This window comes from Narcine bancroftii, chromosome 8 (genome assembly GCF_036971445.1).
Source record: "Narcine bancroftii isolate sNarBan1 chromosome 8, sNarBan1.hap1, whole genome shotgun sequence".
Lineage (NCBI taxonomy): Eukaryota > Metazoa > Chordata > Chondrichthyes > Torpediniformes > Narcinidae > Narcine > Narcine bancroftii.
The window spans coordinates 155,484,958-155,512,014 of NC_091476.1; the positions used below are offsets into that span (position 1 = coordinate 155,484,958).

Genomic DNA, 27,057 nt, shown 5'->3' on the forward strand with positions numbered 1-27,057 from the left:
GAAAATTGCTTTTCAGGAAATAAATTATTATCCTTTGAACAAATGAAGGATAAATATAATATAACTCACGATACAGTGTTGGCATACTACCAACTGAAATCCTACTTGAAGGACAAATTGGGAAGCAGTCTGAGGTTACAAGAGGGAAGTAATTTTGAATATGTGATTACAGACACAATGATAATCAAAAAATTTATAACAAACATGTATATTAAACTGGAAGAAAAGAAAAACGAGGAAACAAATGGTAAAACTAAACAAAAATGGGAACAAGATTTAAACATAAAGATAAAGAAGGAAACATGGGAGAAGTTATGCTCAGGAACTATAAGAAATACAATAAATATGAGGTTACGTATGATACAATATAACTGGATACACAGGCTATATATTACACCTCAAAAGTTAAATAAATGGGACCCAACAGTATCTGACAGATGTTTTTGCTGTAAAAAGGAAATGGGAACAACAATTTATGCAATCTGGACATGTGAGAGAGTGAAAAGATTTTGGGAAGATCTAAACCAGATATTAAATAAAATCACAAAAAGCAATATTCCAAAAAACCCAGAGATCTTCCTCCTAAGTAACATAAAAAACAAAGAATTTGGACTTGATTTGGATGGTGCACAAAAAAGATTTGTTAGGATAGCCCTAGCTATAGCAAAAAAATGTATTATGTCAGCCTGGAAATTAGAAGATAACTTGAGAATACAACAATGGTATATAGAAATGAATAAATGTATTCCATTAGAAAAAATAACATATAATTTAAGAAATAACATTACAATATTTGAACAAATATGGGAGCCATACATGAAACACAATAGAGAAAACCTACCGGGGACATTTACCACCTAAAATGACAGAAGGAGAAGGGAATGAAAAGAATTGACTCAGTGGAAATTCTTGTTTGTTTTTATTGAGTGACAACATTGTTTGACGGGTTTAATGTATCTTAGATTCTGAACTTTAAATGAATGGGAGGGGAGGTAGGGAGGGTGGGATGGGAAGGGGGGGGAGAAAACGACACTATATATTTGAAAAGGAAAATGTATGTATCTTGATCAATGTGGTTTATAGTGTGAAAAATAAAAAATAAAAATAAAAAAAAATCTGGTTCATTACTTCCAGGAGAGTAGGAATTAATAAGTCTTTAAATGTTTTATAGAATTCTATTGGGAGTCTGTCCTCTCCAGGCATTTTATTGTTCGGTAGCTTTTTTAATATATCCTGTATTTCCTCTATTTCAAATGGTTTTATCAATTTGTTTTGCTCCTCTTCTTGCAATTTTGATAGTTCAATTTTAGCTAGAAAATCATCTATTTTGTCTTCTTTCCCTTCGTTCTCAGTTTGGTATAATTGCTCGTAGAATTCCTTTAAATTTTCATTGATCTTTGTTGGGTTATATGTAATTTCTTTGTCATTTTTCCTTGATGCCAATACCATTCCTTTAGCTTGTTCTCTTTTAAGCTGCCAAGCTAGTATTTTGTGCGTTTTTTTTCTCCTGGCTCATAATACTTCTGCTTTATCTTCATTATGTTCTTCTCCACCTTAATCGTTTGTAATGTTTCATATTTTATTTATTTGTCCGCCAATTCTCTTCATTTTGTTGCATCTTCCCTTATTGCTAGTTCTTTTTCTGTACTTACTATTTCCCTTTCCAGCTGTTCTATTTCCCGATTGTAGTCCTTCTTCATCTTAGTTACATAACTTATTATCTGCCCTCTGATGAAGGTTTTCATTGCATCCCATAATATAAATTTATCTTTCACTGATTCCATATTTATTTCAAAGTACATTTTAATTTGGCGCTCAATGAATTCTCTAAAATCCTGTCTTTTAAGTAGCATGGAATTTAATCTCCATCTATACGTTCTCGGTGGGATGTCCTCTAGCTCTATTGCTAATAACAAGGGTGAGTGATCCGATAATAATCTAGCTCTATATTCCGTTTTCCTAACTCTCCCTTGGATATGGGCTGACAACGGGAACAGGTCAATCCTTGAGTATGTTTTATGTCTACTCGAATAATATGAGTATTCCTTCTCCTTTGGGTGTTGTCTCCTCCATATATCCAAAAGTTGTATTCCCCGCCACAGGTCAGAGCAGTGGATCAATTTCTTTATCTAAATCTGATTGTCATCTATCTCCTGACTTATCAAGCCCTTGTTTAGGGACTTCTACCTGAAGCAAGAAATATATTTTTGATATAAATTTCTTTGTGATTCTCTTTCAAACCAGTCTCTATTTCAGTACATTGCGGTAAGGTCAGTGCTGTACCTAATTTATCCTTTATACAAGACCTTAACTAAAAATAGCAGAAAAAGGATGCATTTAAAACTCCAAATTTATTCCTGATTTGTTCAAATGTTATAAATTGCCACTGCTCAATCTTCGATATAGTTGATCCCAATCTGAAGTTGTTTCTAGAATTTTATTTTCAACTGTTAACGTAATTAATTTATTTTGAGCTGGGGGTGTTTTGTGTGAGAAGCCTTCCCTAACACCAATTTGACAATTGAGTTTATTCCAAATTGTAATAATATGTTTTAGTAAGGGGGCTTCCTTAGGACTAAATAGTAATTTAGAATTCCATTTATTTATAGAATTTTCTGCTGTCTTCTCACCAACCTTTTGCAGTTCTAATTTTATTCAAGAAGACTTGTCTCCTCTGTTAAAGAGGGAGGTGACGAACTTAAATAATATTTTTTAAAGTCTAGGAGCTTTAATCCTCCCAGTTCATAATACCAGGTTAATTTATCGGTAGAGACTCTGGGAAACTTACCCTTCCACAGAAACTTTCTAATATATTTATTTAAATTCTGAAATAATTGTTGTGATACTAAAACAAGTAGGTTTTGGAAAAGATATTGTAATTTAGGCAATATATTCATTTTAATACAATTGACTTTTCCAATCAAAGTAATTGGAAGAGTTGTCCATTTATTTAAATCATCAATTTTCTGAAGCAAGGGTAGATAATTCAACTTATATAAATTCAGTTTTATTATCTATCTTAATATCTAAATATTTTATCCCATTAAAACAGCAACTTAAATTGAGAGTCTCTTTTAATATGATCATAGTTCCCACCCATAAGTGGCATAACTTTGCTTTTATCCCAATTACCTTTATAGCCCGAGAAGGTCCTGAAAAATTCCAATTTAGACTGCAATTTTTGTAGATTGGTCTGTCAGATATACCATCAGCAAATAGATTGATTTTATGTTCTTTCTGGTTAACTCCGAAGGCTTCTCTGCCTGGATCTTGTGAATAGATTCGGCTAATGGTTCAATAGACAGGATCAAATGGCTAGAGATAATGGACAACCTTGTCTACTAGATCTAACCAATGGGAAGACCAATGAGATTTGACCATTAATGATTACTTTCACTTGAGGCTCATAATATAGAGCTTTAACCCAATTAATAAATACCTCTCTTAGTCCAAAATTTCCCAAAACTTTAAATAAATAGTTCCTTTCCAGTCTGTCGAAAGCTTTCTTCTCACTAAGGCCAAAGTAACAGATAAAGAACAGTTTGAGGACTCTCTAACAATGAATGCACTCCATCAGAATGATGTAGGGGTCTCATTTCATGGGAAGTCCAAAACTATTGTAAGTATTTGTCTTATATTTCTGACAATGTCTAATAAGAGTTCAATATAAAATTACTTATCTAGAGACGTGTAAATCACTGTTAAGACAGAGCAATTGAGGAGAACAGTTTAATGGGAAGCTAAACATATAGGTGTCATGAGAAAGATATGCTGGTAACATTAAAGGATGAGAGATGGAAAGAGGCTTGCATGGAATGAACTCCCACATAAATGAATCAAATGGTCTGCTTCTGTACCAAGGCAAAGAGTAGCATCATCCAGGGCTAAATCACTGGATAAATAGGTACATTGAGTCCGGCCTTCCAAAGAATGGTAGGCTGGGGGCCTCAGAGTGATAGATATGAATAAATAAAATGGGCTTTAGGGCACAAATTGTCTTACTTTCTCCACAAATTCACCATGAACTGCAAAATTCCCATGATCTGGAATTCAAGCAACTGGCAGCCTCAACCAATTGACCAAAAAAATTGTGGAAAATAAATAGGTAAAAAAAATTAAATGCAAAATTGGATGCCCCCCCCCCCGCGCCCCCCCCCCCCCCCCCAGGTTAGTTTGCCAATCATGCAACACAAAATCTCAAACTACCAGAAAATTCACTTATCCGACATCTACCAATTCCCATAGGTGTCGGATACTGGGGGTTTACTGTAGTTGCTTACAGGCTAGTAATGATACCAAGAGTTCTAACTCCAGGGATCTCAGCATCCAATGTCTTTATCCACACTGGCTCGCTGAAATGTGACCAGCTAAGTACTTTCATATAAAATACATCACTTGGAAGCTGGGACACACGCAATGTCTGGGAAAGGAAGTGACTCTAGTTATTTGTTAAATGCTGAGAAACTAGGAACTATGAGACATGGAGAATTTCAATCCATGAACTAAAATCACAAAGCCAGTGCAAACAATAAATATTTGTTAAACAGTCCTATAACGATCCTGACCTAAACCACATTTGTACCCATTTGACCTTAACACACTGAAGCATTTAAAGATATTTTAAGAAACCTTGTTTTGGGGATGGATGGTGGGGAAGACAGGTTTACTGGGAGAGGTTCAGTAACAAAATAATCCATTCAGCAGCAGAATCTGGAAAGAATTCCTTCACATAAATCTGCACTTGAAGAACCATTCAAGCTGAAGATCAAATGTAAATATCACAATTGAGGTGTACATCTTTGAATAATAAAAATAGAAAAGATTTGAAAGATCACAAAATGACACAAGTAAGGCAGGTGGAAGAAGTTAAATGTGGATTTAATTAGCCCTGGTCAACATCCCTCAGTTTCCATTTGTCATGAGCCATCTCACTACAGGCCAAACACTGATGGCAAAATTCACCACAGAGTTCAAACACCAGCAAAATGTTTTGCCGATTAGTCACAGAGTCATGGAGAGATACAGTGAAGCAGGCCCTTCGCCCACTGTCCATGCCGACCATCCATTTACACAAATCTTACATCAATCCCACATTTCCATCGGATTATAGATGCTAAGAGAGCAATTGGCTTTTATTCTTACATTATCAGAATTCAAGCGTTGGTAGCCTTCATGCCAAGTTACATGCCATTTCAATTCCCCTTGCCACAGCAACTTTTCCATCCTTGGCCTTTTCCACTGCCAGAATGAGGCCTACTTTAAACTCAAGGAACACTTTGTACGCCACTTGGCAGTCTACAGCCCAATGCTAGGAACATTGAATTTTACTATTTCAGGTACATGACCCCTCTCTATTCCAAGCTTTTTCTGTTCTCTATACCTTCTGACATTCATTTTTGTCCCACACAACCACACCCATTCTTATCCCCTTCCTAATTCCAATTTTCTCCAAATTCGAACACCCCCTTTTCAGTCCCATCTGTCCAATGTGTCCTTTGCTCCTCCCCCAGTAGCTTTACTATCTTTTATTTTCACTCCCTCGACTTATAAGATTCCAGCACTCATCTCTAATGAAGCAATTAATTATACCTGGGTACTCTTAAACACCTGTGAAGCCAAATGTCCCAAACACAGTGGCACCCTGAAATGAAGGGACTCTGTATAAAAAGTGCTGTAATTTCTACATGGTCAAACCAAAATATTTACCCATAACCTTCAATAAAATCTGGATTGTGCACTTTAATTACATGTGAAATGTTTGATTACAAATTTCAAACTGTGGAGCACAGAGACAAATCAAGGTTCCCAGACATTATGGAGGTCACTGTATCAACTGCCTCCCCATTTTGTCCAGTGTCCTTTACCTCTTCCTAGTTCACCAATCTCCTCCTTACCCTTGTCAAAGCCGGCTCTTACCGTACTGCCTAACTCCCTTCTGCACTCTCAGACTTAGTGAAGGGTTTAGATCCAAAACATTAAACATTCTTTCTCTCCCGGTGAATTCTTCGACACCCGGCTGTTTTATTTTGCATCAGTTTCCCCCGAGTACAGGGAAATGTTTCAAGGATCTCCTCAAAACTTCCTTGAAGAAAAAAAATAGGTGGCATCCTTTCTGTCTCATAGCCCAAGACGGCTCAGAGAAGCCTCCCAGAAAGCAGGTGACAAATAATATTGCGGCGAACAGCTGGAGCCGTGTTGGAAGATGCGCTTTCATAACTTGCAGGGACAAGAGGCTTGAATGGCCTTCTGCACTGTCTGTGCCCAGGATAACGAATTCCGTGACATGTTCATGTCCACAAATTCTGATATTCCCTACCTCGCAATATCCACGACAAATTAAATATATGTCATTTGCTGCACAAACAATCCTTTAAAGGCGCTACTACAGAAGTGCAAACTCCCTTATTTAGACCTCAGGTGCCTCTCCTTTCCCACCCCCTCTAGTCCTTCTCTCTCTCTCTCTCTCTCTCTCTCGTGTGTGTCCCCCCCTCTCTCTCTCTCTCGTGTCCCCCCCCCCCTCCCCTCTCTCTCTCGACCCCTTCCTTGTTCACTTTCTCTCTCTCTCCTGCTTGTCCCATTCTGGACTTCTCCCTCTCGCTCGCCCACAAACTCCACCGCTCTCTCTCTCTCTCTCTCTCGTGTCCCCCCCCTCTCTCTCTCTCTCTCGTGTCCCCCCCCCCTCTCTCTCTCTCTCGTGTCCCCCCCCCTCTCTCTCTCTCTCTCGTCCCCTTCCTTGTTCACTTTCTCTCTCTCCTGCTTGTCCCATTCTGGACTTCTCCCTCTCGCTCGCCCACAAACTCCACCGCTCTCTCTCTCTCGTGTCCCCCCCCCCCCTCTCTCTCTCTCTCTCTCTCGTGTCCCCCCCCCCTCTCTCTCTCTCTCTCGTCCCCTTCCTTGTTCACTTTCTCTCTCTCCTGCTTGTCCCATTCTGGACTTCTCCCTCTCGCTCGCCCACAAACTCCACCGCTCTCTCTCTCTCTCGTGTCCCCCCCCCCCTCTCTCTCTCTCTCTCTCTCGTGTCCCCCCCCCTCTCTCTCTCTCTCTCGTCCCCTTCCTTGTTCACTTTCTCTCTCTCCTGCTTGTCCCATTCTGGACTTCTCCCTCTCGCTCGCCCACAAACTCCACCGCTCTCTCTCTCTCTCGTGTCCCCCCCCCCCCTCTCTCTCTCTCTCTCTCTCTCTCTCTCGTGTCCCCCCCCCCTCTCTCTCGTCCCCTTCCTTGTTCACTTTCTCTCTCTCCTGCTTGTCCCATTCTGGACTTCTCCCTCTCGCTCGCCCACAAACTCCACCGCTCTCTCTCTCTCTCTCTCTCTCTCCCCAGGGTAATAAACATTCCTTTCGGAGAAAAAAGTTGAAGCTGCCAGAGAACTTTCAAGATTTGCGGCCGGGCCCCGTTTCCGGGTCCTTACCATAACACGCTCCTGGAAGCGAGGTCCCGCCGAGGTCGCCTCCTTCTGCGACCCGCACCCCTCCGGGCTGCACGTCGGACGCCTCCCGCTGGCTTGATATTCTCTCCCCCCCCTCCTCCCCCTTTTCCCTGTCGTTCCCGGTCACTTTTCTCCCCGTCCCGGCAGATCCTCACCTGAACCAGGTGAGCTCTGACGTCACGAACTGCTCCAGGAAGGAAAACCATGAAACAGGAAACGTGATGCAATTTATTGCCAAATGTTTCGCATCGAATTCCGTCCACTTTGTTTACACGGACCAGCCTCAACCCATTCAAGTTATCACAGTGTGCATAAAAAGGGTAAATAATACGATGAAAAGAATATGCGACCTGCGATGTTGTCTTGGACAGATGACAGCCCTGTCTGGACAGGTGACAGCCCTACCTGGACAGGTGACAGCCCTGTCTTGGACAGGTGACAACCCTGTCTTGGACAGGTGACAGCCCTACCTGGACAGGTGACAGCCCTGTCTTGGACAGGTGACAGCCCTGTCTTGGACAGGTGACAGCCCTGTCTTGGACAGGTGACAGCCCTGTCTTGGACAGGTGACAGCCCTGTCTTGGACAGGTGACAGCCCTATCTTGGACAGGTGACAGCCCTGTCTTGGACAGGTGACAGCCCTGTCTGGACAGGTGACAGCCCTACCTGGACAGGTGACAGCCCTGTCTTGGACAGGTGACAACCCTGTCTTGGACAGGTGACAACCCTACCTGGACAGGTGACAGCCCTGTCTTGGACAGGTGACAGCCCTGTCTTGGACAGGTGACAGCCCTGTCTTGGACAGGTGACAGCCCTGTCTTGGACAGGTGACAGCCCTGTCTTGGACAGGTGACAGCCCTGTCTTGGACAGGTGACAGCCCTGTCTGGACAGGGCTCCTAGAGAGCAGGGACAGAAGTCAGGTGGTTAAAGGATCTGAATGTGGCGGTGCGGGATCTCGCATTTGTGCAACAGACACAGGGTAAAATGAAGACTGTTTGGCAAAGGGCAGTCTGATCTCAGGAGATCGTGACGTGCTTGGGAATGCAGTGAAACTCAGCAAGTATATACCCCCCAAATTTATACTTTATTTGCTAGGGACTCCGGGCAACGCTCAAGGAGATTCTTGGTTTGCCTAAAGTTCAAGTAAATCGTGTCTATTATATTTTATGCATTATTACGTGTCTGTAATTGAACTTTGAAAAGTTAGAGGTTTAGTTATAAAGCAAGACGTTAACCATTTACATGTTGAATTGTCAAGGTCTTGATACAAACTTTCATGACTTTGAAACTCTGATAGAGTTCCAGACACATCACGTGATCCTGCTGTGCACACATTCAGAGCAGCGTGTTTCGTGGTTAAAGATGTTTACGGAAATCACTCAAGAGGGTAGATTGGAATAGAATGGGGTGTGAAAGTTCCGGGATCATGGCTGTTCTCAGCAGTTATGTCCATGAATCCCAAACACGGTTTCGTCTACTTGGATCCAGGTTTAAGAACATCTTGGGATGCATGGATGGTGAAGATCTAGTAATGTTATTATTCGGGTAGAAAACCATGGTACTGCTAAGACAAAAGCTCAGCTCAGTGCTTTCTTGCTTAACATAGCTGCCTATATTCTGTCAAATTCTTGTTTGTCTTGTGTGTTGGGTCTAAGCCTGCCCTCTGCTGGACATCATGACGTCACGTCATGATCTTTCCTATATATATGTCAGTAGCCATGTTTGTCTAACAGAAGTAAAGAATGAGAAAGCATCACGTCTCTGAGTCTTAACTGAGTGAGTGTATACACAACAGTGACGACGAGGATGGGATATGTTTTCGGTAGTGATTTGAAGACAAACCCATGAATCTGTATTTGCACACAATAACTACACATTCTTAGTTGGCACACATGATGAAACTGAGCCCATTATCCCAAATGATCACGGGAGTAGTGAACAAATATCCCGCTGTGGCATAATGTGACAAGGCAGGATAACGGGCTCGTCATGTTGTACCTGTGAGTGTGATGGAACCCAGAACAGAAAATGGACAGTGCTTTCAGTTTGGAACAAGATTCAGAGGTTACCACATACAAGGATGGCTTTTGGGAAATTTAAGAACATTTAAGGAGATTGATAGGTATCTAATTAGTCAGGGTATCAAGCGATATGGGGAAAAGGCTGGAATTTGGAGCAAGATGTGAGAACAGCTTAGCTTGGTGTGGAGTTGTGGAGCAGACTCAATGGGCCAAATGGCCCTTTATTTTGTGATCTTGTGATAAGCAAGGAGCTTGATAACAACTGAAGTAAAGGAGTGAACATCTACAATTAAATACAGGGGTAACCATACTAACATGAAGAGTAAGACAAAATCCTCATAACTTCACTAAGTGGCAGTGGTGCCTTGAGAATTTAGCCTACTTCACCAAGACCCAAGGTTTCTGATATTGGAAGCAATAAAGCAGACCAATTAGTGTCCTGTGTTATGAAACAACACATTCTAAGACATCGCCAATGACATTCATGGAGTTAACAGCAGGGAGAAAAGCTCACTGTTACAATGTTCGTAAGCGATTGGTAGCCTGGTAAAATACCTCAGTGTTTAGATCTAGAACAACTTGGGAAATAATGCCTTTGAATTGTAAAGAGCAATCATTTTCACACTCCTCTGTGCCTGATTGGCACAGCAACAGTCAATGAGATGCTTCACAATTGCTGGTGGAGAATGAAGATAATAGAGTTGTAGCCAATAGTTACATGTAATGGCCAACAACATCCAGAATGGGTCAGGCACATTGGACTCATTTGAGGAGAAAGAATCGGAGGAGATGGGTTCTGAAAACCAAATCCTCCTTTTACTCCTTTCAAAACCCCAGAACATTCAGAGACAGATGGCTGCCACAAGTCCAAGATCAATAAATTTGTATATAAATGCTGTACTGTGCATATGTATTATTTGTCTGTGTGATAGTAGAGACCTATCACCAATGTATATAGTTACAGTATCTAGAGTGTAATGACTGTGCTTACAGCGATTGGCTGAGAGTTTAGCCACGCCTACTGTCTGGGCCTTAAAGGGTTGTGTCGTTAGCCAGGTCGCATCATTCCGGACTGGTCGGCCACCTGTGAAGAACTCCTGTCTTTTGCTAATAAAAGCCTTGGTTTGGATCAACAAGTCTGGTTCTTTTGACGTGCTCTACAGTCTGTACGTGTGCTATGTCTGTTTGTTTTCAATATTGTTTCATTGGGTTGTACTTGTACAATTAAACAATAAGCTTAAACTTCATGTCTTGACGTTATCTTTGCAATTATAAGTATTAATAAAATTTATTAGAGACACACCACTGACAATTGATAAAAAGTAAAAGTGTGAATTCAGCACACAATATGACAAGTGCATTCTCTTGCACTTACAAAGTGTGATGAACCCATTATCCTGTAATGCCATTATGTGATGAATCCATTGTCCTTCACTTGCAATGTGGTACAAAACCATTGACCTGCACTGGCATACTACAACAAACTTATTTTCCTCACAGTGACAAATTAATTTTCATACATTGTCACAATGTGAAGAATGATTGTCCTAGTTTGACACAGATCAGAAAACATGACAATCTTATTACACAGCATAAAAAGGGCACTCTGACAGTCTCACCACATAGGGTAGTGAGACAGTATGACACTCAAATGGTCAACGTGACAAGTCGCTGATACTGTTATTGACCCAGGCACTAGAACCATAGAACATTACAGAACAGAAACAGGCTTTTGGCCCTTCTAGTATGTGCTGAACTATTTTTCTGCTTAGTCCCACTGACCTACTGTGGTAAACCACTGCAATATATAATTATCAGATCAAACGTACCTATTGGTCGGTTGTACCTGTGGCCCCTGTATAGAGGTGACTTTCACAGCCCCCTGTAACTCAGTGCAGGAAAACCAAACAGTGGGGATATGCTATGTTCTCAAGTGAATGAAAGCCTATTGGTTTCTCCACAATAGTCTCCTGAGTGTTTGATGATGCATCAATTTAATTCACTTGAATTTTCTGCAATGAAGCAGATCCTCAACCCCTCAATTGCCTGAGGCATCTGCCAGCTTCAAACTCTGGTTGCGCTGTTTTGAAGTATTCCTGCAGGACTCTTCTACCATTGTGCAATCAGAGACCAACAAACTGCAAGTACTGCACTCTCGGGTCAGCACCCTGATGTACTCCATGATCAGGGACGCCACAACATACCAGGAGGCCATGGACATCCTTAACGTTGTCTATGCTAGACACCTTCTAGTGATTTGAAAACAACCTGGTGAGTTAAACACCGAATACCTTTGGGCCCTGCGAGTACTTGACAAGGCTTGTGAATGCAAAGCCGTGTCTGCCGCAGAGTATACAGACAAACTGATCCGGGACGCCTACGTCATGGGGATCAGGTTGAATTACATACCACAGAGACTTTTGGAGCAAGGGGATAACAATCTGCGGAGAGCAGTTGAGCTGAGGAGGTGGCTCTCCAGAATATGGAGGGCTACTCGACTGACAACGCAGTCACCTTATGGTCACTTTGGTCACAGCCATCCTGGGACATGCCAACACACCCCGCTCCACTAACAACCAGACTACAGCAGCAGTGTTCCGCGAAAGCCTCTCGATACTCTCAACTGGCTCTGGTGATGACCCGATCAGAACTGCCGTGTTCCAGGAACCCCCAAAGTTCAACTTCTGCGGCCTGGGCAAGCATCAGAGGAAACGCTGCCCAACGAAGGATTCAATCTGCTCCAGCTGTGGAAAGATGGGTAATTATGCCAAAATGTGCAAGTCCAAATACTGCCATCGCCCATGGCTTGCAGCAACATGTGCAATTTATGGGGGCCACCATCTTCAGGACCCAGCTGCACCACATGTGTGCCACGGAGACTGCCATCTTGGGTGATATCTTCCGGATCAGGCAACACCATGTGGAGGCCCTGGGGGCCGCCATCTTGGACACAGCGAGCTGCAATGAGCCCTCAATCAGGACAGTCCACACCAACTAACCAGGTCAATGATGGGCATCAAGGTAAACGGCCACATGACAAATTGCTTGTTCGATAGCGGGAGCACAGACAGTTTTAAACATCTGAACACAGTGCGGACCCTCTCCTTTACAGTACTGCCGGTGAATCAGAAGGTCTCCCTGACATCCATTGTTTACAGCAGATATATTGTGACTTTAACTGTGTGGGGTTCTGTATATGACAACTTTAGACTGATGGTAATGTCACAGCTCTGCGCTGCTATACTGTTGGGGGTTTGATTTTCAATGTCACCTTAAAAGCATTTGATGGGCCTCATCCAACCCTCAACATTGGTAACTAGAAATTCAATAGCCAACCCTCCCCCACCCCCGCCGTTCATATCCACCAATCTAACAACTCACCATGCACCACTTGCTGACACTTAAAGCACCCCCCCCATCGCTATTCGCCAACCTCACCCCCGCCTGCAAACCCATTGGCACTAAAAGCAGGTGGTACAGCGCCGAGGACAGGGCTATCATCCAGGCAAAGGTACAGGGTTTACTTAAGGAAGGGGTTATTGAAGCCAGCAATAGCCCATGGGAGAACACAGGTAGTGGTAATGTAGAACAGGGAAGAAAATAGAATGGTCATTGGCTACAGTCAGACTGTGAATAGATACACTCAATTGGACACATACCCCCTTCCGTGAATCGTCGACATGTTCCAGAATCGGGTCTTTTTGACCATCGACCTTAAGTCGGCATGTCATCAGCTATCCATCCGCCTAGAGGATCACCTGTATACGGCGTTCAAGGCAGATAGCCACCTCTACCACTTCTTGTGGATCCCCTTTGGCATCACGAATGGTGTTTCAGTCTTCCAGCAGGAAATGGACCATATGGTGGATCAGTACAAGTTGCAGGCCACTTTCCTGTGTCTCAATAGCATCACCATCTGCAGCCACAACTGCAGAACCACAAAGCCAAGAGCTTTCTCAAAACAGCCATGCTCCTTAATCTGATGTACAACAAGGCCAAGTGCGTGTTCCACATAACTCGCTTGCCATTCTTGGCTGTGTCATGGAGAATGGTGTCATTGTCCTAGACCCAGTCCGCATACAACCATTCTTGGAATTTCACCTTCCACACAGCCTCAAGGCCCTGAAGAGGTGCCTTGGGTTTGTCTCCTATTATGCTCAGTGGGTCCCCAATTATGCGGTCAAGGCCTGCCCCCCTCATCAAATCTATGTCCTTCCCTTGGCGGAGGAGGCTTGTGCAGCCTTTAACTGCATCAAGCCCAACATTGCCAAGGCCACAATGAATGCTGTGGACATATCCACCCCTTTTTAGGTGGAAAGCAATGCAGTCACCCTTAATCAGACAGGCAGACCTGTTGCATTTTTTTTTCATGCACCCTGCAGGGCCCTGAGATTTGACACTCCTCAGTTGAAAAAGAGGTCCAAGCCATTGTCAAGGCGTGCACCACTGGCGCCATTACCTGGCCAGTAAGAGATTCAGCTTGCTGACCGATCAATGCGCTGTCGTGTTCACGTTCAACAATCAGCAGCGGGGCAAAATCAAAAATGATAAAATACTGCGGTGGAGAATAGAATTCTCCCCCTATAACTCTGATACCCTGTACCGGCCAGGGAAACTTAACGAGCACCAGACACCCTGTCCCATGGCACTTGTGCCAGCGCCCAGATCGACCGACTACAAAACATCCATAATGATCTCTGTCACCCCGGAGTCACCAGGTTTTTTCACTTTGTTAAAGCACGCAACCTGCTGTGCTCCATTGACGAGATCAGAACCATGACAAAGAACTGCCTGGTCTGTACTGAGTGCAAGCCATACTTCGACCAGCCAGACAGGGCACAACTTATCAAAGCCACTTGCCCCTTCAAGCGACTAGTGTCAACTTTAAATGACCCCTGCCCTCCACCAACCGCAACATATACTTCCTTAACATCAACGATGAATACTCACATTTTCCATTTCTTGCACGGACATGACCACTGCCACAGTCATCAAGGCCCTGCACAGCTTCTTCACTCTATTTGGCTCCCAAGTTATAGCCACAGTGACTGGGGGCCTTCCTTTATGATTGACGAGCTCCGCCATTACCTGTTGGCCAGAGGTATTGCCATGAGTACGACCACTAGTTACAACCATCGGGGTAAAGCACAAGTGGAGAGGGAGAATGCTATGGTCTGTAAGGCAGTCCTGACCTTGCAGTGCAAAGGCCCGCCAGCAAGAGGTTTTCCCGTAGGCCCTCCACTCTACCAGGTCCCTGCTGGGCACTGCCACTAACGCTACATCACATGAAATCTGCATCAGGGACCACACTACCAGCATGGCTGACGTCCCCAGGGCCTGTCCTGCTCCCGGTCGAAAGGGTCCACCTACTCCATGCCAACCCCCAATTTGTCTATGTGATATATCCGGACAGACATGAGGACACAGTTTCCATCAGGGATGGCTCCCTCAGGGGCCCTGGAAACCACTGTTAATCACCCTACACCCTCCTTACCTTTGAATGCACATGATACACCCAACCTCTGGAATCCTGCCTCCACCCCAAGGGTGGAGGATACACCAGGCATGGCATCCACCCACCAGTGCAATACTGATGGATATGAACAGGCACCTGAGACTGTCCAGGATTCTGCTGCTGCACCACAGCCACAACCAGTTCTATGACGATCCCAGCCGACAACCAGACAACCTGACAGGCTTAACTTGTGACTTACAAATTGTAAACTTGCAACTTTGTAAGTTTCAATTCACCCCACAGGATTCTTTTTAAAAACAAGGAGTGAATATGGTAAATTATGTAATGTATAATTATCTGGTCAGGTACACCTATTGGCTGGTTGTACCTGTTGCCCCACCGCACAGGCTCCTGCAACTCAGTGCAGGACAACCGAACAGTGGGGATATGCTATGTTCTTAAGTGAATTAAAGCCTATTGGTTTCTCCACAATAGTTTCCTGAATGATTGATAGTCCATCACCTACACCTTGTCTATAGCCCGCCATATACCCCTCCCATCCATGTACCCATCCAAATTCTTCGTAAGTGTTAAAAAGGAACCCGTATTCACCACTTCAGCTGGTAGCATATTCCACACACTCACCACTCTCTGTGTGGCGAAGTTCCCTCTAAACTTTTTCCCTTTCATCGTTAAACCATGTCCTCTCATTTGAATCTCACTTACTCTCAATGGAAAAAACCTATTACATAATTTTAAACACCTCTGTCAAATCTCCCTTCATTCTTCTGTGCTCCAGGGAAAAAAGTCCTAACCTGTTCAATCTTTCCCTATATCTCAGTTCCTGAAGTCCGGGCAACATCCTAATAGATCTTCTCTGCACCCTTTCAATCTTATTGATACCTTGTAGTTGAATGACCCAAACTACAATGCAGAATTTTTTTAAAAAGTATCTTACTGAAGGAATGAATTAATTTTTTAATAGTTTGTTTTGTGCACAAGGATTAACCCTTTTTTTTCCATTGAACATCAGTGGCAGAGTACATCCAATCCAATATTTCAGTCTTGACCAACAAATCATACTTTGACCAAGTTAACATGACAGAATACATTAAACCAGACAGAATATGGATAGTGTTAAAAATAAAAATTGCAGATGCTGGTGTCGTGCAATATACAAACATGCTGGATACACTCAGCTGGTTGCAATATCCATAGGAAATAAAGGGCCTGGTCCCTTTGTCGAGAATCAGTAGACAGTTTTTTGAACATCTTCAAATGTGCTTCAATGTGGAGCCACTTTCTCTGGACTAATCATGGAGACCAACAGCGATAAAAGACAGATTACTGGTTACAACTTCAGTGATAAGCAAAACACACATTACTTGAGGTTTATGGGAAAGGGTGGTTACTTCGATTCTGGTAATTGAAAATTAGTTGTTTAGTTACAGGAGCTGATAACATTAGCACGGCTCCCATCTATCATTCGTGACCGTGTAGTTAGAATATGGGGATGTAGTTGTCAATCCGAGCACGATGCCTCTGGGCAATGCACTCTGCGATCCACACAATGTTCCGACACTCCTGCTCCTTCAGCTTCATGTAAGCATGAAACACGCCAAAGTGAAACTGACTATCGAAGGCCAGGACATTGAGCTTCACCTGAGAATTGAGAAAATGAAAGCATTACAGCAGTTAGCTGGAAATCTTATTCCATTCATGAGTACACATAGCCCTAGGTGAGTCAACCAGTTACGTGTAGGCCAGGGGTGGGGGTTAGATTTCCTCTGCCAATTGCCCATGTCCTTATCCTGGGTTTTTAGGACTAGACCTTGTTGATCTCTTTGCATCCCTGGTGCATATTTCCCTGATGTAGCAGGTAAATGTTTTAATGCATAGAAACGGATGTTCCGACCCAAAGCCTGAGTGTAGGATATTCTCCATGTTACAACACCTTAAACTAAAATCAACAACAATCCTTTGTTACTTCCTATTCCTATTGATTACAGTAGCTTAGAACTACCCCCCCCCCACCCCCCCGCTCCCCCGCTCTGCCCTGAGCCTGGATCACCAGATCCGGCTCCCAGAAAATGTAACCAAATTAAACAAATGTCAAAATTTGGGATAAGCCCAAACACCTCAGATTCAAGATCTATCCAATTGAATAGATGATGGTTAATGGGGGTTGATGGGGGGGGGGGTGGTGGTGGGAAGGGGGTGCACAGGCAACAAGGAGCAAGAGGCATAAGAATATCAGGAGGCAACAGTGGGGTGGAAGGGGAGGAGGAGGAGGAGGAGGACATGTGTTAGTGGAGGAGAGAGGGAGCGAGGGAAGCAGGTGATGAGGTAAGAATGGATGGAGACTGGGATTGGAGAGTGGGGAAGAGAGGTAGGGCATTGATGTTCTGGGTAGAGGGGTTGGGATGGGGAGGAGTGGAAGCTGATGGAGTGTGGTGAGTGAGGAAAAATAAAAAGGTTGTGGTGTGTGTGGACACTGGGGAGGGAAAGGGGCGATTTGAGGGGTTTCAGAAGGATGTATGGACAAGGGGTAGAGTTGCCCAATAAGGCCTTTACCTCATATTCAAAGAACTTATCCTCAAGGGTCTTCTCATCGGAATTCTTCCCTGCACCTTCAAACAAGTATTTATATTCCTGTGATACAGAAGAAACAGAAAAAATCAGAAGTGGATGGTTTTGGGGCTAATTGAACACACAGGTTTGGAACCATACCCAATGATGTCAGATGTTACAGCCAAAAGACCTGAGGGTGGGAAAGCACCATGGATTGAGAGGAGCCCAAAGACACATTGCACGGCCTGGGTGCAGTGTTGCCCCAGGGATGTCTTTGGGGGCAGGGTTTTTTGGTGGTCTTGCCTGAAGTGTAAAATGTTAAAATACACCAGGTCTTTACTATTTGACCAGATTCTTTCCCTTGTGACATGATCCTGTTGCTGGCTGTTGTATTACAAGACACTGCAGCAGTGGCCAGGAACTGGCTGGGCAGTGGGCAGTTTTTAATTTTAGCCCCTGTGATAGTACAGATCTATCTCCAATGTATATAGTGTATATAGTTACAGTATCTAGACTGTGCTTACAGCGATTGGCTGAGAGCTAAGCCACGCCTACTGTCTGTGCCTTAAAGGGTTGTGTCCCTAGCCAGGTCGGATCATTCCGGACTGGTCGGCCACCTGTGAAGAGCTCCTGTCTTTTGCTAATAAAAGCCTTGGTTTGGATCAACAAGTCTTTGATTCTTTCGACGAGCTCTACAGCCCCTTACTGAAATTTGAGATGTTGATACTTTAAAGAGAACAATGCTCTCACCTCACCCAGCGAGCTCCTTCCAGTCTCCCAGTGACCCTCAGGGAAACTCTCTCAGTGCCCACTGAAAAATAAGGACCACTTTCACCCTTCTATACAGACCAGGAAACTATAGGTGCCTGACAGGTCTCCTTCACCCAGATACCTGTCAATGTCCATGGCCTGAACTGTAACCATGGTGCGTTGCTACTGAAATCGACGCTCAATCAATGTGAACTGAAGTATCAGGAAGAGAACGTACCGCATAATATTGAGCAACAGCATGGACATGCTCAAAGTCTTCAGCGTTGGACAACAGGGCCAAACCATCAGGATGCAGCCGGCCACAGTAAGGGTATAGTGCAGACCGGTCCTCTCTACTCAGCTCGGTGCCAAAAGAATTTAGGGTGATGATAAAGGCACGGCGGTCAGCTTCAAACTAAAGGGAGAAGAGGCAGAGAAGCAAGATAGATCCCCAGAATAAGTTCATGTTCATGGAGAGACCGTCAGTATCAGTCCCAGATAATACAGCACCAAAACATGACACTGGCCAGTATTCAGCCTCTTCCCAACTTATGCCATCAACCGTCTTTCATTCCCACTCATGCATTTCTCGCACTTCTCTTTGTGCAAGCATATTATTCACCTCCATCTCACTCTTTGGTTGTGAGTCCCACACTCTTGCCACTCTCTGGGAGAAGAAGTTGCTCCCAAACTTTGGAGAATGAAGATTTTGCTCCCTGAACACTTTTGGTTGTGCTTTATGGATTTTGGGCTGTTTAAAAACACCTTAAAATTTTCCAATAACATACTGATTTTTTTAGATTTAACCTGTTTTTGTGTTTTCTTGTCTTATTTTAAGTCAACTTCCAGCCACAAAGTGCAATGTCATTGAAAATTCATTTCTGCATTTGCTCTTGGACTTTTCCCTGCTGGTCTTGGTGCAGTCAGTGACAAACATAGTGAATGGTTTCACCAGGACTTTGCAACCATGGCAAAGTGATATCAGAACAACTGGAATCCATCAATGCTGGCCAACTATTGTTGGACACTGACATGAGACACACCAGATGCTGAGTAGAAATGAAAATCAATGGTAAAACATTTTTAGATCAGTTGAACTAATGCTATCTATCAGCATCATTCTGCGATTAAATAGGCTAAATTTAATGAAAGTTCATTTAATTTCCTTCAGTTACCTGCCAAACCCTGGGGAGATCTAGTATCAGCTAATCCAGGAGTGAAAGAGACAATTAAAAAAAAAAATTATAGCTCAATTCTGTCAAGTAAAAGCCATTCACTTTCCAAATAAAGCCAGAATGAGAGCGAGAATTGGAAATGGAAATTGAGGAAAAACTGTGGGAAGAGGCTATTGCGAGAATTGGTTCTACCACCTCCTGAGCTCGCTTGGAACTTATTCAGTTCAAGGTGCTGCACAGGGTTCACTTTTCAAAATCCAGACTGTCAGCCATTTATCCTGAAATGGAGGACAAATGCAATAGGTGCAATGACTCCCCTTGCCACCTAAGTCACATGATTTATCAGTGCCCCAAGAAATAAGGGTTCTGGAGCAGAATCTTTAGCGCACTATCCAAAATAATTTAAAATCAATTTGCAACCCTGCCCATTGACTGCAATATTTGGAATCTCCAATAACTCCCCAAATTCTCTGCAGAAAGACATAATAACATTTACATCCCTATTATCCAAGCATCTAATCTTGTTACACTGTAAGTCTGATAGGGGTCCCTCTATTGCACAATGGATTAAAGACATCAGCTTCTTTATTAAACTGGAGAAAATCAAAAGAGGGTCTGCTGGGATCTTTTCCACAAATGGCAACCCTTTATATGTTATTTCTCTGAATTACGAGTGCTTTCGGAGTAAAGGACTAACGGTTGTACTATTTACTGTCAGCAAAGGGGCCAATGTTGTAAGAGGGTAGGGGCCCAGGAGTGTATCTGACGGTGTATGTGAACATTTGTGTATACGTGTGTTGAAATGTGTACAAAGATTTTTTTGATACTCAATAAATATATTTTGGAAAGAAAGTTAATTTAATGTTTCTCTCCAACTTCCTATGTGATACAGCAAATATGAAATTATCTTTGTGTTCAGCTTGAAGCTGCCTATCATAACCTCCAATTTTTTTTCCAGGAAGCAAACCTTTTGAAAAAATTTTTTTGTCTGCTGTTATCCTATATTTCTGGCTACTAGTTCTGTACTCAGCTGCAAGTGAAAGTCCACCCCAGCCAATCCTTTCATAACGTAAAGCCCGTGACCAATTTGCCCATCAGCTTCTCTTTTTCAAGGAAGAAACAAACTTGATCTATGCAACTTTTCTTGAAAATAATGGCTTCTATTCCTTTGTATGAAGCGAATTTCCAATCTTGGATCTGAAAGCGCACTGAACCCGCTACATATTGAACCAAGGGATGTATCCTTGCTTTCCAGATCTACCACTTTAGCAATCCCCATCCATCCTGTGTAAATAAGATGAAGTCTGACCTGATGGTAACTTCAATTCTGCATTCCTATCTACCTCCACTAATGGTAGGTGCCTGGAACAAGCTGGCGGATGTAGTGGTGGAAGAAGATATAAACATAGTGTTTCTGAGACTGTTAGACAAGCAGGGAATTGAGGCCTAAAGAGCCTATTCTTGTGCTGTTCTGCTCAATGCTCCACGATCACTGATAACCTTTTACTTTAGATGTCAATCTCAATTAATTTTTATCAATCCATTATCTTGGTTTTTATCTCAAACTCCATTCTTGCTCTAAGGTCACGCAATCTTCAATATCCCCTACCCCATTTATTGGCCAGTTAGCAGGGGACCTTCACTGACCTCCTGTGACTGGGCACAACTCATCTCTACTTTTTAAACATTTGAATGGATTCAGACTCATAAGGCCAGACTGCTGGAGTTACACTTTACGGATAAGCGCAGTTGAAGAAGTTGTTGGTTTTCCTACCTCTAGAATGGGGCACATCACCTGTTCAGTCTGCCCTCCCTGCTCTTTGCAGAAGCTGTAAAATGATTCCAGATAAGCCTGAAACAGTAAAGTTAAGGCCCATGAGGAGATCTTAGCTATTGACGGAATGTCGAGGTTTTTTTTTTTTTTTTTTTACAGAGAATAGCAGACATCGAGAGTAAATGACAGACTGTTCTATTCAAGAGATTAGGGGATGTTTGTATAGAATAACATGCACCTGGCAGATTTACATGCAGGAATCTACCCTCGGATTTCCTGCTGTTACCTTGTAAAGTTTGTTTCGTAATATTTCAATATTAACTTCATCAAGGTCATTCTCTGAGATGCAGTCTTGAAAGAAGGAAGCTGAGGAATGAAAATCACCAAGTTAATGTTCCATGTAATTGTATCAATGCTGCAACAAAAACTGTCTTGGGACAACAATTCAGCTGCTTCCCTGTGAAGTCCCTTTGAAGGATGCCCACCCTCAAGAAGTTTTTCTGAACTGTCTTATGACCAGTGCAAGGCATGGGCAGCAGGTTAGTGCTATGTTGATACAGGTCTATAAGATCGTATGTTCTCCCTAGCTTCCTCCGGGTGCTCCGCTTTCTTCCTACCCTTCAAAATGTACAGGGGTTGTAGGTTAATTGGGGTATTTGGGCAGCATGGGCTCGTGGGCCAGAAGGACCTGTTACTCCGCTGTATATCTAAACTTAAAAAAAAAATTAATGTTCATTTTGTGTCAGAGCAAGTACGAGGAACTGGCTGCAGGAAGAGTCTCAATGCCCTGCGGATTTAAGCAGGGGCAACTCCCTCACACTGACCAGATACACAGTAAAACATTCAGTCCATTGAATCGCCTTGATGAGGTTCTGGGCCTTCTGCATGGACCTGTACCGAGAGAGACTCTCAGTCTCCTTTTCAGGTAGAACCTTGTGGCTATAAAAATGGGAAACAGTTGGAAGGAACGATGAAGGAATAGACTCAGACAGAAAAGAGTGAAGACATTTGAAATTAAGGCTGTGAGAATGTAGCTACTCTTACCAAATGACAAAAAAGTGTTCACAGGGCACAGATTATTTTTAAAAGCGTGAATAAGAACTAAGCTATTAACAGAAAAAAAAAGTGAAGACATGATCAGATTAATTAGTGAAAGAAGAAGCCTGTTTTCACTATTTTCCACATGATTTTGCAACATATTAGTATCAATTAGTCGTGGAAGCAGTGCTTTTTAATCGGAGAACCATTTCCATTATTTCTGATGACTGAAGGTGATGGGACAAATTTATCAGGGATCCATGTCAGCTCATCTCTCCATTGAAGGGAGCCACAATGACGAGGCTTGATTGAAATAAGCATCTTTGACATGCAGCCCCTTCGTTAAGTGTCCTAAACTACTGCCTCAATACTTGTAGATGGACAGGTAAACTAACGGCCCTAAACCCAAAACTCAAATTATTGACCCCACTTAATTCTTGTATCTTCCACTCCATATAACCATTTAACCATTGTAGAGCTCGTCGAAAGAACCAAAGACTTGTTGATCCAAACCAAGGCTTTTATTAGCAAAAGACAGGAGCTCTTCACAGGTGGCCGACCAGTCCGGAAGGATCCGACCTGGCTAGGGACACAACCCTTTAAGGCCAAGATAGTAGGCATGGCTAAGCTCTCAGCCAATCGCTGTAAGCACAGTCATTACACTCTAGATACTGTAACTATATACATTGGTGATAGGTCTGTACTATCACAACCATATAACCGTTTACAGAGCGGAAACAGGCCATGTCGGCCTTTCGAGTCCGCACCAACTCAGATCTTTTTTTCTTTTTCAATATTTCTATTGGACTTTACAGAAATAGTACACAAGTATTAATCAGAGGTAATATATAAAAAGGAATATACAGATAAAAGAACAGTATATAAGAAAAATAAAACTATTATATATAAACAGTATCATAACAGTCAAATAGAAAAAAGTAGCAAATACTTAAATGATTACAACATAGGGCTAATTGAAAAAGATTTAAAAAAATAGCTATTACACTATACTACAAATTCTAACTCCTTCCTTTCTGAAGTTATCTGGTAAATACATATACTTTACTACCATTAAAATAAACCACAAATTCATAAAACAAGATCCAATTGATCTTATAAATTGCAAAAATAAAATTGATAAAAGGATCCCATAAACTTAGAAAATTTAAATCTGTGTCTAGAAGAACACTTAATTTTTTCCTTAGTTAGGCATGTCATCATATCAGATAGCCACTGAGTATAAATAGGAGGGACAGCATCTTTCCATCTCATCAATATTGAGCATCTAGCAATATGGGAGGCAAAAGAGATCACATGGGATTGAGACATAGTTAAATTCAAATCAGTTGTCTTAGTTGATCCAAAAAGGGCAATTATAGGATTAGGTATCAGATTCACATCGAGAACTAAAGAGAAGGTATAAAAGATATCTTCCCAAATAATGGATAGATAGGAACAAGACCAAAACATATGTAGCAAAGTACCTTCTTCAGTCTTACACCTGTCACATTTCGAGGAAATGTTAGAGTAAAATTTAGCCAAATGAACTTTAGGAAAGTAAGCTTGATTAAATTATAAAAGCAAATGTCAGGCTCACAAAGAAGATGAATTGACCAATTTTAAGATAGAATTCCATGTAGTTTTGGAAAATGAAAGTTGAAGATCTTGCTCCCATAATTTTTAAATCTTATCTAGGGAATTATCCCTAGATTTTAATAATAAATCATATATAGATGATCAGCTGTTTTTGATTCTGTATAAAATCATAAATCATCCCTATCTCTATTGTATTTAGAACAAGGACTGAAACGTCCATGCCATCTCATATAGTGCCTGACCAGCTCAGTGTTTCCAGCAATTTCTTGTTTTATTTCAGATTTCCAGCATCTGCAGTTTTTTGCTTCTCGATTGGCTGGAGATATGCCTGACCTCCAGCAACCCATGTAATGGACACTCGAATGTTCTCTTACCTAGTGGTGTGTCAACCAGGATAGCATTGTAGAGTTCAGCAGGAGTCTGGGCAATGTGCACAGCTTCCATCTGTTCAAAGCTGCCCAAGGGATGGCATTTAGGAAGGAGCTCAGAGATTGGTCGTTGCCGCAACGTGCCCGTAATCAGCAGAATAATATTGTCAATCATGTAGCTGTACCTGTAAAGCGATGAGCATGTGTTACATTGAACTTTGCAGCTGTTTGTAAGGCATTGAACTTTGAATCAAGGGTTTGGGAAGTTAATGTTGAATGTTAATATGCATCAGAGACCAATATAGGCATAAACGAGTAGGACCTAATGCAAGTAGTGCAGTCCAGTGCAATCCAATGTCAGCCCATTATTGTCTTTCAATCACTCACAATTATTCTCTGATCAATTGCTCACCAATCAATGTGCTTCTGCATTAATAAAATTCAATTTATTCAGGCACATCTTTTGTGGTCACTTCCTTATATTAATATTGGAACAAAACTGTACAAAGTTCTAGTTACGAACGTGATGTAATCGAGGAAAGTGGTGAGCGGCTGTAATGAATGATTCCTCAGGTAGACAAATTCCAGCAACAGTTTCTGCTTCAGTTTATCATCAATCACTGACACAGTGAGAGGGCCAGTTTCATTGGACAAAAAACTGCCGTAGTCTGTGCTCTGAAGATGGAGCTTTAGGTCTGCAGAAAGACAGCAAGATCCCTTTCAATTAGACAAGGATTGAACCCACAGCAAATCTTGAAATATTGGATGAATTTTATTTAAAAACAAAAGCATTAATCCTTTCTCTGTAAGTCAGAAATGCTTTTTTTTTTAAAAAAATACCTATTCCACATTGCATTGCTTTAAATAGACTTTAATTCCATTGATAACACTGGACAATGAAGATTTTGCTTCCTGAACCTTCTGGGTGTATTTTATAGATTTTAGACTGCTGATCACGAAAATCACCTTAATATTTTCCTAAAAGTTTGTTTTAGATATCATCTATTTTTGTGATTTCCCGTCAAATTTTAAATCTACTTCAAGCTTATAAAACCATGAAGTGCAGCATGTCGTTGAAAATTCATTTTCTGCCTTTGCATTTTGACCTCTTCCCTGGTGATCCTGGTGCAGTCAGTGACGAACATGGTGAAAGATTTTGCCAAGTCGTTCCAACCATGGCAAAGCGGTATCGGGGCAACTGGAATCCATCAGTGCTGGCTGAGTATTGTTGGACACTGACTCGAGATGCTGAGTAGAAACGATATCAGCAACAAAACATTTTTAGGTCAGTTGAACTAATGCAAAGTGTCAGTGGTTGAATATGCCAGATTCAATAAAAATTAATGTAATGCTTCTCCAACTTCCTACTTGATACAGCAAATCTGAAATTATTTTTGTGTTCAGCTTGAAGTTGTCTAGCATAATCCCCATTTTATTTTTAGGAAGCAAACTTTTAAAAAAAATTGCTGTCCAGTGTAATCACCCTTACAGCGCCCATAATTATACTCTAGTCATAATATCATGAAATGTTTTATTCTTCTTCTTATTTCTAGCTTGAAAAATACTTTAAGAACGTATGTGCAAATTTGCATAAAGTTTCAATAAAATCATTCCATTCCTCTAAACACCAATGAGTACAAGTCCAACTATCACAACTTTTCATCATAACACATCCTCTTCATCCCAGGAATCATCCAATTGAAGGTCTGTTCATATTTCCAAACATTATACTTCACTTGTCAGTTACTTAGGGAGGTGCAAAACTTGCCCCCACACCAACTCCCTCACCATAGTCTGGGGCCCAAAACAGGCCTTTCAAGTGAAGCAACACTTCACTTGTACATCTAGAGGATTTGTTTACTGCATCCAGTGCTCCCTTTGTGGAGTTCTCTGCATCAGAGAGACTGGTCGCTTCACTGATCACCTCCTCTCCATCTGCAACAACAACGACCTCCCAGTAGCCAACCATTTCAAATTCTGAGTCCCATGCTTACATGTCTGTCCATGGCCTTGTGTACTATCCCCCCCAGACCACCCACAAATTGGAGGAACAACACCTTATTTTCCATCTGGGCATCTCCACCCAGATGGTATTAACATTGACTTTACTGCTTTCTACTAAACCAGTTTGCCTTTCCTTCCCCCTCCTCCTTTCCTGTCTTTCCAGTTCTTCAACTCACCCAAACTGCTGCTGTCCCCTCCCTCATTTCTCCACCTATCAACTCCTGCCTTGCCACCCCACCGACTCTTTTGTTCAGATGCCTGCCGCCAATTTCTCATACTTTGATGAAGGGCTCAAGCCTGAAACGTCAGTTATGTATCTTTACCTTTGTTACATAAAGGACACTGTTTGACCTGCTGATCACCTCCAGCATTTGTGTTTTTACTTAGGTTACCTCTATTGTTGTGCTATATCCCTGTCCTAACAGCTTCCTCTCCCACTTATCCTGCTATCTTCACTCCCATCCATCCCACATAATCCACCCCACCACACTCTCTCCCTTCTGCCCCAGCCAGCCACAGCAGGAGGGAATAACTTTGTAAGAGAAGGTGCTTCACACCTGGTGAGATTTCCCCATGGCAGTTAAAGGCAATGAAATTGGAAAACAGAAGGAACTCACCCTCCAGAGTCTGGCATTGCACCAAGTTGAGGAAATCTGCTTGTTTCAGGATCCCACCTTTAAACCCCCTGACCAAACCCTCCAGGTACCCATTGTCCACATTAAAATAAAATTCCGCAAAGCTCATCATTCAATTGCAGTTGTCACAATGCTGATCCTCTCTCCTCTTTCTTCTTTGCTCTGCTCACACTGAAGGTCAGTGCTAATAAACCCTTGGGTAATATCTTTGGCAGGCAGCTGATTCTGGCTGGTTGTGGTTTT

At 42.3% G+C, this 27,057-nt stretch overlaps 2 protein-coding genes across 4 annotated transcripts in view; both read right to left on the reverse strand.

The window, feature by feature from the left end:
- LOC138741425 (keratinocyte differentiation factor 1-like) overlaps positions 1-14,973 on the reverse strand; it is a 46,660-nt gene extending 31,687 nt beyond the window's left edge. Inside the window, exon 1 of one of the 2 annotated variants that reach the window (XM_069895503.1) lies at positions 14,399-14,973. The gene's annotated coding sequence lies outside the window, so the exon portion shown is untranslated. Of the gene's footprint in view, positions 1-7,408; positions 7,559-14,398 lie in introns of those variants that run through there. The other variant, XM_069895504.1, reaches the window with a different exon arrangement.
- Positions 14,974-15,861: 888 nt separating this feature from the next.
- On the reverse strand, positions 15,862-27,006 carry LOC138741428 (V-type proton ATPase subunit d 1-like). Of its 2 annotated transcripts, XM_069895507.1 has the most exons (8): positions 26,797-27,006; positions 24,699-24,870; positions 24,182-24,360; positions 21,460-21,539; positions 21,174-21,251; positions 18,463-18,639; positions 17,478-17,555; positions 15,862-16,565 (listed from the first exon to the last, which is right to left on the reverse strand). In XM_069895507.1, exons 1-8 carry the CDS (start codon positions 26,924-26,926, stop codon positions 16,404-16,406), a joined length of 1,056 nt encoding a protein of 351 aa, XP_069751608.1. In that variant the 5' UTR covers positions 26,927-27,006; the 3' UTR covers positions 15,862-16,403. The 2 variants fall into 2 exon arrangements, with proteins under 2 accessions (XP_069751608.1, XP_069751609.1); XM_069895508.1 differs by lacking the exon at positions 21,174-21,251.
- Between the last annotated feature and the right edge of the window lie 51 nt (positions 27,007-27,057).

Bases quoted from the DNA above. Each gene is read 5' to 3' on its own strand.
- LOC138741428 (XM_069895507.1), bottom strand. From the start codon at position 26,926: ATGATGAGCTTTGCGGAATTTTATTTTAATGTGGACAATGGGTACCTG. The intron at 24,871-26,796 runs GTGAGTTCCTTC...GTCTTTCTGCAG, and splicing joins GCAATGCCAGACTCTGGAGG to ACCTAAAGCTCCATCTTCAG. The intron at 17,556-18,462 runs GTACGTTCTCTT...TCTGTATCACAG, and splicing joins CTGTTGCTCAATATTATGCG to GAATATAAATACTTGTTTGA.